At 45.5% G+C, this 14,196-nt stretch overlaps 1 protein-coding gene across 2 annotated transcripts in view; it reads right to left on the bottom strand.

The window, feature by feature from the left end:
• LOC135508496 (synaptosomal-associated protein 25-B-like) overlaps window positions 1–14,196 on the bottom strand; it is an 82,687-nt gene that overhangs the window by 35,027 nt on the left and 33,464 nt on the right. For both annotated transcript variants that reach the window (XM_064928744.1, XM_064928745.1), the window contains one exon: window positions 7,536–7,673. In XM_064928744.1, coding sequence (XP_064784816.1) covers window positions 7,536–7,607 — 72 coding nt within the window. In that variant the 5' untranslated portion in view covers window positions 7,608–7,673. The remainder of the gene's footprint in view (window positions 1–7,535; window positions 7,674–14,196) is intronic.

Genomic DNA, 14,196 nt, shown 5'->3' with positions numbered 1-14,196 from the left:
GGCTCCCTTCCTATCTACCATGCCCCTCTTCCATCTCTCTCTATATCTCTTGCACCTCCCTCCCCCCCTCCCCCCCTCCCCCCTCCCCTCCTCCCTCCCTCCCTCCCCTCCCTCCCTCCCTCCCCCTCCCTCCCTCCCTCCCTCCCTCCCTCCCTCCCTCCCTCCCTCCCTCCCTCCCTCCCTCCCTCCCTTTCTCTAATCTCTCTCCCTCTCCCTCCAAACCCTGTCTGGATTACATGATCTCTTCATGAATGTTTAATAGGTCCATTTGAGCTATTCTATAACTCTAGCGATCTGAATTAAAGGCTGTGTCCCCACTCCTTAGGAAAGGACAGGCCAGAGAGATGTACAGTTAACACTGTCTAAAACCTCGCCCACAGCAAAACCACAGGGACATAGACACAGTAGGACACATAACCATGATAGTTAGTTTATGGCAAATATAATTTATGGCTGACTAACGGTAGTTGAAAAGCAGGGCTCAATGACAGAGGAGAACAGTGAGAGAATAACAGTGAAGTGGATAGCAAGACAACCGAGCCAGGGATTATTAAAGTGAGATTATTAAAGTGAGATTATTAAAGTGAGATTATTAATGTGAGATTATTAAAGAGAGATTTCTAATGCATTGTCAATCTGGGATCAAATGAACCCAAAGACAGTGGTCCTACATGCGACAGTTGTGAAGTAATGGTGAGATATTAGACAATGCCTTCTGTTACCGATCTCAGATGCCACACGTTCACCCTGCGGGGCGACAGACGGGGTAACTATGATAACGCATCATATTACACTTTTCTCAAAGACACATGTAGGTCATGAGACAGGAGATTTATCTTTGTTGATGTGTGATTATATCATATGTTGTCATGTTTTTGACTACCAACCCAGACCAGACCGACGGCCAATTTGGGAAATCTCCTTCCTGTGCCGTGTCAGGCCCCCCCCCCCCCACACTAGCAGGCCCAAATACTCAAGTGCTCTTGACACAAAGTGGGATTTGTCTGAGAAATCGGTCCATGGCTGGTTGTCTGTTATTATTGACCCCTGACAGGAAGTCCTAGTCCTGGCTCTACCTCAAAGACTCAACAAAGGTCCTGTCATAATCTATATAAAGATGAGATCTCTTTCTCTCCATGGAAGCCAACTGGGTATACTGTTAGACAGTGTTCAATTGATACAGTTAAATACATATGGATCAGCCTCAATGAGCTTTCTAAACAAAATAATAGTTATATTGTGATTTACATACACAGATTTGATCTCTTTCTATCCTTGGAAACCAAAACACAGTGCTCACTATAAGGCCACAGCTGATTGACATATTGAGTGACCAAGCTGTGTAAACACAGCAGGGACTGGTTGACTCAGCTTAGCTTAGAGCAATACAGACTATTTATAGTCAAACAGCACTCAAACGTATTTCTAATTCATGACTTGCAAATCCCCATATAGGCTATCTCCCGTTAGGTATGTATTACAGTGTAGCTAAAGTGGGACAAAATAGTTGAAGGAGCTCTGATGTGGAACAGATGTCTAGTTGAAGGAGCTCTGATGTGGAACAGATGTCTAGTTGAAGGAGCTCTGATATGGAACAGATGTCTAGTTGAAGGAGCTCTGATGTGGAACAGATGTCTAGTTGAAGGAGCTCTGAATGTGGAACAGATGTCTAGTTGAAGGAGCTCTGATATGGAACAGATGTCTAGTTGAAGAAGCTCTGAATGTGGAACAGATGTCTAGTTGAAGGAGCTCTGAATGTGGAACAGATGTCTAGTTGAAGGAGCTCTGAATGTGGAACAGATGTCTAGTTGAAGGAGCTCTGATACGGAACAGATGTCTAGTTGATAGAGCTCTGAAAAGGAGCAATGATGTCTAGTTGAAGGAGCTCTGAATGTGGAACAGATGTCTAGTTGAAGGAGCTCTGAATGTGGAACAGATGTCTAGTTGAAGGAGCTCTGATACGGAACAGATGTCTAGTTGAAGGAGCTCTGAGGAACAGATGTCTAGTTGAAGGAGCTCTGATGTGGAACAGATGTCTAGTTGAAGGAGCTCTGAATGTGGAACAGATGTCTAGTTGAAAGAGCTCTGATGTGGAACAGATGTCTAGTTGAAGGAGCTCTGATGTGGAACAGATGTCTAGTTGAAGGAGGAATGTGGAACAGATGTCCTCTGAATGTCTAGTTGAAATGTGGAACAGATGTCTAGTTGAAGGAGCTCTGAATGTGGAACAGATGGTTGAAGGAGCTCTGATGGAACAGATTGTCTAGTTGAAGGAGCTCTGAATGTGGAACAGATGTCTAGTTGAAGGAGCTCTGAATGTGGAACAGATGTCTAGTTGAAGGAGCTCTGAATATGGAATAGATGTCTAGTTGAAGGAGCTCTGAATGTGGAACAGATGTCTAGTTGAAGGAGCTCTGATATGGAACAGATGTCTAGTTGAAGGAGCTCTGAATGTGGAACAGATGTCTGGTTGAAGGAGCTCTGAATACCTCTGAATGTGGAACAGATGTCTAGTTGAAGGAGCTCTGAATGTGGAACAGATGTCTAGTTGAAGGAGCTCTGATAAGATGTCTAGTTGAAGGAGCTCTGAATGTGGAACAGATGTCTAGTTGAAGGAGCTCTGAATGTGGAACAGGAAAGGAGCAAACAGATGTCTAGTTGAAGGAGCTCTGATACAGATGTCTAGTTGAAGGAGCTCTGATACGGAACAGATGTCTAGTTGAAGGAGCAGTTGAAGGAGCTCTGATATGGAACAGATGTCTAGTTGAAGGAGCTGTTAGTTGAAGGAGCTCTGATATGGAATAGATGTCTAGTTGAAGGAGCTCTGAATGGAACAGATGTCTAGTTGAAGGAGCTCTGAATGATGTCTAGTTGAAGGAGCTCATAAGGAGCTGAATGTGGAACAGATGTCTAGTTGAAGAAGCTCAATGTGGAATAGATGTCTTGATAGAGCTCTGAATGTGGAACAGATGTCTTGTTGAAGGAGCTCTGATACGGAACAGATGTCTAGTTGAAGGAGCTCTGATGTGGAACAGATGTCTAGTTGAAGGAGCTCTGAGGAACAGATGTCTAGTTGAAGGAGCTCTGATGTGGAACAGATGTCTAGTTGAAGGAGCTCTGAATGTGGAACAGATGTCTAGTTGAAGGAACTCTGATATGGAACAGATGTCTCTAGTTGAAGGAGCTCTGATATGGAACAGATGTCTAGTTGAAGGAGCTCTGATGTGGAACAGATGTCTAGTTGAAGGAGCTCTGAATGTGGAACAGATGTCTAGTTGAAGGACATGTGGAACAGATGTCTAGTTGAAGGAGCTCTGATACGGAACAGATGTCTAAAGGAGCTCTGATGTGGAACAGATGTCTAGTTGAAGGAGCTCTGATATGGAACAGATGTCTAGTTGAAGGAGCTCTGATGTGGAACAGATGTCTAGTTGAAGGAGCTCTGATGTGGAACTGTCTAGTTGAAGGAGCTCTGAATGTGGAACAGATGTCTAGTTGAAGGAGCTCTGAATGTGGAACAGATGTCTAGTTGAAGGAGCTCTGATGTGGAACAGATGTCTAGTTGAAGGAGCTCTGATATAGAACAGATGTCTTGTTGAAGGAGCTCTGATATGGAACAGATGTCTAGTTGAAGGAGCTCTAATGTGGAACAGATGTCTAGTTGAAGGAGCTCTGAATGTGGAACAATGTCTAGTTGAAGGAGCTCTGATACGGAACAGATGTCTAGTTGATAGAGCTCTGAATGTGGAACAGATGTCTAGCTGAAGGAGCTCTGATGTGGAACAGATGTCTAGTTGAAGGAGCTCTGAATGTGGAACAGATGTCTAGTTGAAGGAGCTCTGAATGTGGAACAGATGTCTAGTTGAAGGAGCAATGTGGAACAGATGTCTAGTTGAAGGAGCTCTGATATGGAACAGATGTCTAGTTGAAGGAGCTCTGAATGTGGAACAGATGTCTAGTTGAAGGAGCTCTGATGTGGAACAGATGTCTAGTTGAAGGAGCTCTGATGTGGAACAGATGTCTAGTTGAAGGAGCTCTGAATGTGGAACAGATGTCTAGTTGAAGGAGCTCTGAATGTGGAACAGATGTCTAGTTGATGTGGAACAGATGTCTAGTTGAAGGAGCTCTGAATGTGGAACAGATGTCTAGTTGAAGGAGCTCTGAATGTGGAACAGATGTCTAGTTGAAGGAGCTCTGAATGTGGAACAGATGTCTAGTTGAAGGAGCTCTGATATGGAACAGATGTCTAGTTGAAGGAGCTCTGAATGTGGAACAGATGTCTAGTTGAAGGAGCTCTGATGTGGAACAGATATCTAGTTGAAGGAGCTCTGATGTGGAACAGATGTCTAGTTGAAGGAGCTCTGATATGGAACAGATGTCTGTTGATATCTGACTGGAACAGATGTCTAGTTGAAGGAGCTCTGAACAGATGTCTATGTTGAAGGAACAGATGTCTAGTTGAAGCTCTGAATGTGGAACTGTCTGAAGGAGCTGTGGAACAGATGTCTAGTTGAAGGAGCAGATGTCTAGTTGAAGGAGCTCTGAATATGGAACAGATGTCTAGTTGAAGGAGCTCTGATACGGAACAGATGTGGAACAGATGTCTGTCTAGTTGAAGGAGCTCTGAATATGGAACAGATGTCTAGTTGAAGGAGCTCTGAATGTGGAACAGATGTCTAGTTGAAGGAGCTCTGAATGTGGAACAGATGTCTAGTTGAAGGAGCTCTGAATGTGGAACATTGAAGGAGCTCTGACGTGGAACAGATGTCTAGTTGAAGGAGCTCTGATATGTCTAGTTGAAGGAGCAGATGTCTAGTTGAAGGAGCTCTGATATGGAACAGATGTCTAGTTGAAGGAGCTCTGACGTGGAACAGATGTCTAGTTGAAGGAGCTCTGATACGGAACAGATGTCTAGTTGAAGGAATGTGGAACAGATGTCTAGTTGAAGGAGCTCTGATATGGAACTGTCTGATGTGGAACAGATGTCTAGTTGAAGGAGCTCTGATGTGGAACAGATGTCTAGTTGAAGGAGCAGTGGATGTCTAGTTGAAGGAGCTCTGAATGTGGAACAGATGTCTAGTTGAAGGAGCTCTGAATGTGGAACAGATGTCTAGTTGAAGGAGCTCTGTCTAAAGGAGCTCTGATGTAGAACAGATGTCTAGTTGAAGGAGCTCTGATAGGAACAGATGTCTAGTTGAAGGAGCTCTGAATGTGGAACAGATGTCTAGTTGAAGGCTCTGAATGTGGAACTGTCTGAAGGAGCTCTATGTGGAACAGATGTCTAGTTGAAGGAGCTCTGATGTGGAACAGATGTCTAGTTGAAGGAGCTCTGAATGTGGAACAGATGTCTAAAGGAGCTCTGAATGTGGAACAGATGTCTAGTTGAAGGAGCTCTGAATGTGGAACAGATGTCTAGTTGAAGGAGCTCTGATAACAGATGTCTAGTTGAAGGAGCTCTAGATGTGGAACAGATGTCTAGTTGAAGGAGCTCTGATGTGGAACAGATGTCTAGTTGAAGGAGCTCTGAATGTGGAACAGATGTCTAGTTGAAGGAGCTCTGAATGTGGAACAGATGTCTAGCTGAAGGAGCTCTGATGTGGAACAGATGTCTAGTTGAAGGAGCTCTGAATGTGGAACAGATGTCTAGTTGAAGGAGCTCTGAATGTGGAACAGATGTCTAGTTGAAGGAGCTCTGAATGTGGAACAGATGTCTAGTTGAAGGAGCTCTGATATGGAACAGATGTCTAGTTGAAGGAGCTCTGAATGTGGAACAGATGTCTAGTTGAAGGAGCTCTGATGTGGAACAGATATCTAGTTGAAGGAGCTCTGATGTGAACAGATGTCTAGTTGAAGGAGCTCTGATATGGAACAGATGTCTAGTTGATAGAGCTCTGACTGTGGAACAGATGTCTAGTTGAAGGAGCTCTGATACTGAACAGATGTCTAGTTGAAGGAGCTGAATGTGGAACAGATGTCTAGTTGAAGGAGCTCTGAATGTGGAACAGATGTCTAGTTGAAGGAGCTCTGACGTGGAACAGATGTCTAGTTGAAGGAGCTCTGAATATGGAACAGATGTCTAGTGTTGAAGGAGCTGATACGGAACAGATGTCTAGTTGAAGGAGCTCTGATGTGGAACAGATGTCTAGTTGAAGGAGCTCTGAATATGGAACAGATGTCTAGTTGAAGGAGCTCTGAATGTGGAACAGATGTCTAGTTGAAGGAGCTCTGAATGTGGAACAGATGTCTAGTTGAAGGAGCTCTGAATGTGGAACAGATGTCTAGTTGAAGGAGCTCTGACGTGGAACAGATGTCTAGTTGAAGGAGCTCTGATACGGAACAAATGTCTAGTTGAAGGAGCTCTGACGTGGAACAGATGTCTAGTTGAAGGAGCTCTGATACGCTAGTTGAAGGAGCTCTGAATGTGGAACAGATGTCTAGTTGAAGGAGCTCTGATGTGGAACAGATGTCTAGTTGAAGGAGCTCTGATACGGAACAAATGTCTAGTTGAAGGAGCTCTGACGTGGAACAGATGTCTAGTTGAAGGAGCTCTGATATGGAACAGATGTCTAGTTGAAGGAGCTCTGAATGTGGAACAGATGTCTAGTTGAAGGAGCTCTGAATGTGGAACAGATGTCTAGTTGAAGGAGCTCTGATATGGAACAGATGTCTAGTTGAAGGAGCTCTGATGTGGAACAGATGTCTAGTTGAAGGAGCTCTGAATGTGGAACAGATGTCTAGAAGGAGCTGATATGGAACAGATGTCTAGTTGAAGGAGCTCTGATGTGGAACAGATGTCTAGTTGAAGGAGCTCTGATATGGAACAGATGTCTAGTTGAAGGAGCTATATGGAACAGATGTCTAGTTGAAGGAGCTCTGATGTGGAACAGATGTCTAGTTGAAGGAGCTCTGATATGGAACAGATGTCTAGTTGAAGGAGCTCTGATATGGAACAGATGTCTAGTTGAAGGAGCTCTGATACGGAATAGATGTCTAGTTGAAGGAGCTCTGAGAACAGATGTCTAGTTGATAGAGAGTGGAACAGATGTCTGAACAGATGTCTAGTTGAAGGAGCTCTGATGTGGAACAGATGTCTAGTTGAAGGAGCTCTGATGTGGAACAGATGTCTAGTTGTATGCTTCTGTCTCAGGTGTTCCAAAAAGCATATCCGAGTAGAAATGCTGATCTAGGATCAGGTGCCCCCTGTCCGTATAATCGTATAAATTTTGATCTTAAATACAATACTGTTCCTAGATCAGCAGTCTTACTCTAAGACGCTTTTCAGACATGAGCCCTGATGTGGATCTCATTTGTGTGAATGAAAGGATGACGGTCTACTGTGAGCCGTCACTCACGTGTGAGGTTCGTGTGTGAGGTTTGTGTGAGGAGTGTGTGAGGTTTGTGTGAGGTTCGTATGTGAGGTTTGTGTGAGGAATGTGCGAGAGGTTTGTGTAAGGGGTGTGTGAGGTGTGTGAGAGGTTTGTGTGAGGGGTGTGTGAGAGGTTTGTGTGAGGGGTGTGTGAGGTGTGTGTGTTTACCTCATCGGCTATCTGATCTGCCTTCGCCTGCAGGTTTTCCAGCTCATTGCGCATGTCCGCTTCATCTGCCATGGCTTCTAGGTAGTGAGATGGGCGTCGGCCTCCAAACCACGAGAAGACTGGCTGCTACTGCTAAGACTGAAGAGAGAGAGAGAGAGAGAGAGAGAGAGAGAGAGAGAGAGAGAGAGAGAGAGAAAGAGAAAAAAAAATGAGTATCAATGTATCACATTAGTGCGTTATGGCGATAAACAGAATATTTGTTATCCCTTTAGAGTTGCTGCTTAGTGGGGATATGAGAGATCCCAAACAAGTCAAGCTGCATACGGTATGCAATTCAGATATGGTGGAACAGGACAATTCTTTGATATTGAATCTAGTCTACATAGCATTGTGGATGGCTCAGAGTTCTCAGAGTTCTCGGAGTTCTCAGAGTTCTCAGAATTCTCATAGTTCTGAGAGTTGTCGGAGTTCTCATAGTTCTCATTGTTCTCAGAGTTGTCGGAGTTGTCGGAGTTGTCGGAGTTGTCGGAGTTCTCATAGTTCTCATAGTTCTCAGAGTTCTCAGAGTTGTCGGAGTTGTCGGAGTTCTCATAGTTCCCCTAGTTCTGAGTCAAACGAGTTTGCAACCACCTTCACAGTCTAGATGGTCTAGATTAGACAGACTGACAGACACAGCAGACAAAATCCCTCAAGGTTAGAGTCCTTCCCTATCTCTTCTCTTTCTGAACATCTCAAAGAACAATCTGGCCTTAATGGCCATGTACTCACATAGAACTGGCCACCCCTCCGGTTCCTCTCTAGGTTTCTTCCTAGGTTCCTACCTTTCTAGGGAGTTTTTCCTTGCCACCGTGCTTCTACATCTGCATTACTTGCTGTTTGGGGTTTTAGGTTGGGTTTCTGTTCAGCACTTTGTGACATCTGCTGATGTTAAAAGGGATTTATAAATACAGATGAAGTCGGAAGTTTAAATACACCTTAGCCAAATACATTTAAACTCAGTTTTTCACAATTCCTGACATTTAATCCTAAATCCTAGTAAAAATTCCCTGTCTTAGGTCAGTTAGGAACACCACTTTATTTTAAAAATGTGAAATGTCAGAATATTAGTAGATAATTATTTATTTCAGCTTTTATTTCTTTCATCACATTCACAGTGGACCAGATGTGTACATACACTCAATTAGTATTTGGTACCATTGCCTTTAAATTGTTTAACTTGGGTCAAACATTTCGGTTAGCCTTCCACAAGCTTCACACAATAAGTTGGGTGAATTTTGGCCCATTCATCCTGACAGAGCTGGTGTAACTGAGTCAGGTTTGTAGGCCTCCTTGCTTGCATATGCTTTTTCAGTTCTGACCACAAATTTTCTATGGGATTGAGGTCAGGGCTTTGTGATGGCCACTCCAATACCTTGACTTTGTTGTTCTTAAGCCATACAATGACCACAAGTATGCTTGTGGTCATTGTCCATTTGGAAGATCCATTTGCGACATTTAACTGATTGCTTCAATATATCCACAATTTTCCTGCTTCATGATGCCATCTATTTTTTTAAGTGCATCAGTCCCTCCTGCAGCACAGCACCCTCACAAACATGATGCTGTCACCCCCGCGCTTCACGGTTGGGATGGTGTTCTTCGGCTTGCAAGCATCCCCCTTTTTCCTCCAAACATTACGATGGTCATTATGGCCAAATAATTATATTTTTTGTTTCATCAAACCAGAGGACATTTCTCCAAAAAGTCTCCATGTGCAGTTGCAAACTGTAATCTGCCTTTTTATGGCGGTTTTGGAGCAGTAGTGGCTTCTTCCTTGCTGAGCAGTCTTTCAGGTTATGTCAATATAGGACTTGTTTTACTGTGGATATAGATACGTTTGTACCTGTTTCCTCCAGCATCTTCACAAGGACCTTTGCTGTTGTTCTGGGATTGATTTGCACTTTAACCACAAAATACGTTCATCTCTAGGAGACAGAACGCGTCTCCTTCCTAAGCGGTATGACGGCTGCGTGGTCCCATGGTGTTTATACTTGCGTACTATTGATTGTACAGATGAACTTGGTACCTTCAGGCATTTAGAAATTGCTCCCAAGGATGAACCAGACTTGTGGAGGTCTACAATTTTCTTTCTGAGGTATTGGCTGATTTCTTTTGATTTTCCCATGATGTCATGCAAAGAGGCACTGAGTTTGAAGGTAGGCCTTGAAATACATCCACAGGTACACCTCTAATTGACTCAAATTATGTCAATTAGCCTGTCAGAAGCTTCTAAAGCCATGACATCATTTCTCCAAGCTGTTTAAAGGCACAGTCAACTTAGTGTATGTAAACTTCTGACCCACTGGAATTGTGATACAGTAAATTATAAGTGAAATAAGGGAGAGAGGAAGGGAGGGAGAGAGGAAGGGAGGGAGAGGTAGGAGGGAGAGAGGTAAGGAGGGAGAGGGGTACTGAGGGAGATGGGTAGGGAGGGAAAGGGGTCGGGAGAGAGAAGGAGAGAGAGGGGTAGGGAGGGGGAAGGAGAGAGAGAGACTAAACTGAAAGGAGTTTAGTTTTGTAACACACATTTCTTTAAGTTCACTTCAATCTGTTATTTATCCCATTAACATAACATTAACATTACGTTAAAACAATACTGCACACTCAATCATTCCAAGTCAGTTGTCATAATGCCATGCATTTTAGAAAGCCTCTCTCAAAGGTTTTCATCTAAACTCGACAAAAGCCTCGGCCATTTTATGTTCCGAGATGCTTTGTTGTCGGGACAGATGGGAAACCATATCATGTGAATGCTGTCAAATACACAGTGGCAGAATACAGTGAGAACCAGCTTGATGTAAACTATATCGTCTCTATTTCTGTACACTGGGATTCAGTCGGCAAGATGTGGGAACTCATGTTCTTTTTATCCAAATCAACAACTTAAAGTTATTTTCAGATGAGGGGAGGCTCAGGTCCCACTGTGCACGGATGTCAATTCAACATATATTCTACTTTGGTTTAACGTAATTTCCTTGAGGTTGATTGAACCAGTGTGTGCACATTGATGTGATCCTATGTTTTAATGTCAGATAAGGTTTTCCCTCTCTCTTTCTCTCCCATCCACTCCCCCTCTTTCTCTCCCACTCACTCCCCCTCATACTCTCCCATTCACTCCCTCTTTCTCTCCCATTCACTCCCTCTCTTTCTCTCCCATTCACTCCCTCTCTCTTTCTATCCCATTCATTCACTCCCCCTCTCTTTCTCTCCCATTCACTCCCTCTCTTTCTCTCCCATTCACTCCCTCTCTTTCTCTCCCATTCACTCCCTCTCTTTCTCTCCCATTCACTCCCTCTTCCCACTCCCCCTCTCTTTCTCTCCCATTCACTCCCTCTCTTTCTCTCCCATTCACTCCCTCTCTTTCTCTCCCATTCACTCCCTCTCTTTCTCTCCCATTCACTCCCCTTCCCACTCCCTCTCTCTTTCTCTCCCATTCACTCCCTCTCTTTTCTCCCATTCACTCCCTCTCTCTTTCTCTCCCATTCACTCCCTCTCTTTCTCTCCCATTCACTCCCTCTCTTTCTCTCCCATTCACTCCCCCTCTTTCTCTCCCATTCACTCCCCTCTTTCTCTCCCATTCACTCCCTCTCTCTTTTTCTATCCCATCCATTCACTCCCCCTCTCTTTCTCTCCCATTCACTCCCTCTCTTTCTCTCCCATTCACTCCCTCTCTTTCTCTCCCATTCACTCCCTCTCTTTCTCTCCCATTCACTCCCTCTTCCCACTCCCTCTCTCTTTCTCTCCCATTCACTCCCTCTCTTTCTCTCCCATTCACTCCCTCTCTTTTCTCTCCCATTCACTCCCTCTCTTTCTCTCCCATTCACTCCCTCTCTTTCTCTCCCATTCACTCCCTCTCTTTCTCTCCCATTCACTCCCTCTCTTTCTCCCATTCCCATTCACTCCCCCTTCCCACTCCCTTTCTTTCTCTCCCATTCACTCCCTCTCTTTCTCTCCCATTCTCCCTCTCTTTCTCTCCCATTCACTCCCTCTCTTTCTCTCCCATTCTCTCCCTCTCCCATTCACTCCCTCTCTTTCTCTCCCATTCACTCCCTCCCATCTTTCTCTCTATCCCATTCACTCCCTCTTTTTCTCTCCCATTCACTCCCCTCTCTTTCTCTCCCATTCACTCCCTCTCTTTCTCTCCCATTCACTCCCCTCTCTTTCTCTCTCATTCACTCCCTCTCTTTCTCTCCCATTCACTCCCTCTCTTTCTCTCCCATTCACTCCCTCTCTTTCTCTCCCATTCACTCCCTCTCTTTCTCTCCCATTCACTCCCTTTCTTCCCATTCTCTCCCATTCACTCCCTCTCTTTCTCTCCCATTCACTCCCTCTCTTTCTCTCCCCCATTCACTCCCTCTCTTTCTTTCTCTCCCCATTCACTCCCTCTCTTTCTCTCCCATTCACTCCCTCTCTTTCTCTCCCATTCACTCCCTCTCTTTCTCTCCCATTCACTCCCTCTCTTTCTCTCCCATTCACTCCCTCTCTTTCTCTCCCATTCACTCCCTCTCTTTCTCTCCCATTCACTCCCTCTCTTTCTCTCCCATTCACTCCCTCTCTTTCTCTCCCATTCACTCCCTCTCTTTCTCTCCCATTCACTTCACTCCCTCTCTTTCTCTCCCATTCACTCCCTCTCTTTTCTCTCCCATTCACTCCCTCTCCCATTCACTTCTCTCTCCCATTCACTTCATTCCCCCTCTCTTTCTCTCCCATTCACTCCCTCTCTTTCTCTCCCATTCACTCCCTCTCTTTCTCTCCCATTCACTCCCTCTCTTTCTCTCCCATTCACTCCCTCTCTTTCTCTCCCATTCACTCCCTCTCTTTCTCTCCCATTCACTCCCTCTCTCTCTTTCACTCCCTCCCTCTCCCATTCACTCCCCCTCTCTTTCTCTCCCATTCACTCCCTCTCTTTCTCTCCCATTCACTCCCTCTCTTTCTCTCCCATTCACTCCCTCTCTTTCTCTCCCATTCACTCCCTCTCTTTCTCTCCCATTCACTCCCTCTCTTTCTCTCCCATTCACTCCCTCTCTTTCTCTCCCATTCACTCCCTCTCTTTCTCTCCCATTCACTCCCTCTTCTCCCTCTCTTTCTCTCCCATTCACTCCCTCTCTTTCTCTCCCATTCACTCCCTCTCTTTCTCTCCCATTCACTCCCTCTCTCTTTCTATCCCATTCACTCCCTCTCTTTCTCTACCATTCACTCCCTCTCTTTCGCTCCCATCCACTCCCCCTCTTTCTCTCCCATTCACTCCCTCTCTTTCTCTCCCATTCACTCCCTCTCTTTCTCTCCCATTCACTCCCTCTCCCATTCTCCCTCTCTCTTTCTCTCCCATTCACTCCCTCTCTTTCTCTCCCATTCACTCCCTCTCTTTCTCTCCCATTCACTCCCTCTCTTTCTCTCCCATTCACTCCCTCTTCCCACTCCCTCTCTTTTCTCTCCCATTCACTCCCTCATCCCACTCCCTTCTCTCTCCCCATTCACTCCCTCTCTTTCTCTCCCATTCACGCCCTCTCTTTCTCTCCCATTCACTCCCTGTCGTTCTCTCTCATTCACTCCCTCTCTTTCTCTTCCATTCACTCTCTCTCTTTCTCTCCCATTCGCTCCCTCTCTTTCTCTCCCATTCACTCCCTCTCTCTTTCTCTCCCATTCACTCCCTCTCTTTCTCTCCCATTCACTCCCCTCTCTTTCTCTCCCATTCACTCCCTCTCTTTCTCTCCCATTCACTCCCTCTTCCCACTCCCTCTCTCTCATTCACTCCCCCTCTCTTTCTCTCCCATTCACTCCCCTCTCTTTCTCTCCCATTCGCTCCCTCTCTTTCTCTCCCATTCACTCCCTCTCTTTCTCTCCCATTCACTCCCTCTTTCTCTCCCATTCACTCCCTCTTTTCTCTCCCAATCACTTCCTCTTCCCACTCCCTCTCTCTCTTTCTCTCCCTCTCTTTCTCTCCCATTCACTCCCTCTCTTTCTCTCCCATTCACTCCCTCTTCTCTCCCATTCACTCCCTCTCTTTCTCTCCCATTTACTCCCTCTTCCCACTCCCTAGGTCTTTAATCTCCCATTCACTCCCTCATCCCGCAGCCTCCCACTCTCCCATTCAGTCCCTCTCTTTCTCTCCCATTCACGCCCTCCTTTCTCTCCCATTCACTCCCTGTCGTTCTCTCTCATTCACTCCCTCTCTTTCTCTTCCATTCACTCTCTCTCTTTCTCTCCCATTCACTCCCTCTCTCTTTCTCTCCCATTCACTCCCTAGTCTCTTTCTCTCCCATTCACTCCCTGTCGTTCTCTCTCATTCACTCCCTCTCTTTCTCTTCCATTCACTCAGTAATTTTCTCCCATTCGCTCCCTCTCTTTCTCTCCCATTCACTCCCTCTCTTTCTCTCCCATTCATTCCCTCTCTTTCTCTCCCATTCACTCACTCCTCCTCCCCATTCACTCCCTCTCTCTCTCCATTCCTCCCCCTCCTCCCCATTCACCTCCTTTCTCTCCCATTCACTCCCTACACTCTCCCATTCACTCCCTCTTCCCACTCCCTCCTCCTCCACCTCCTCCTCCTCCCATTCACTCCCTCTCTCTCTCCCATTCACTCCCTCTCTTTCTGTCCCATTCGACTCCCTCTTCCCACTCC

The sequence above is a fragment of the Oncorhynchus masou genome, chromosome 21 (assembly GCF_036934945.1).
Source record: "Oncorhynchus masou masou isolate Uvic2021 chromosome 21, UVic_Omas_1.1, whole genome shotgun sequence".
Taxonomy (NCBI): domain Eukaryota; kingdom Metazoa; phylum Chordata; class Actinopteri; order Salmoniformes; family Salmonidae; genus Oncorhynchus; species Oncorhynchus masou.
This window is presented reverse-complemented; position numbering and strand designations above follow the sequence as displayed.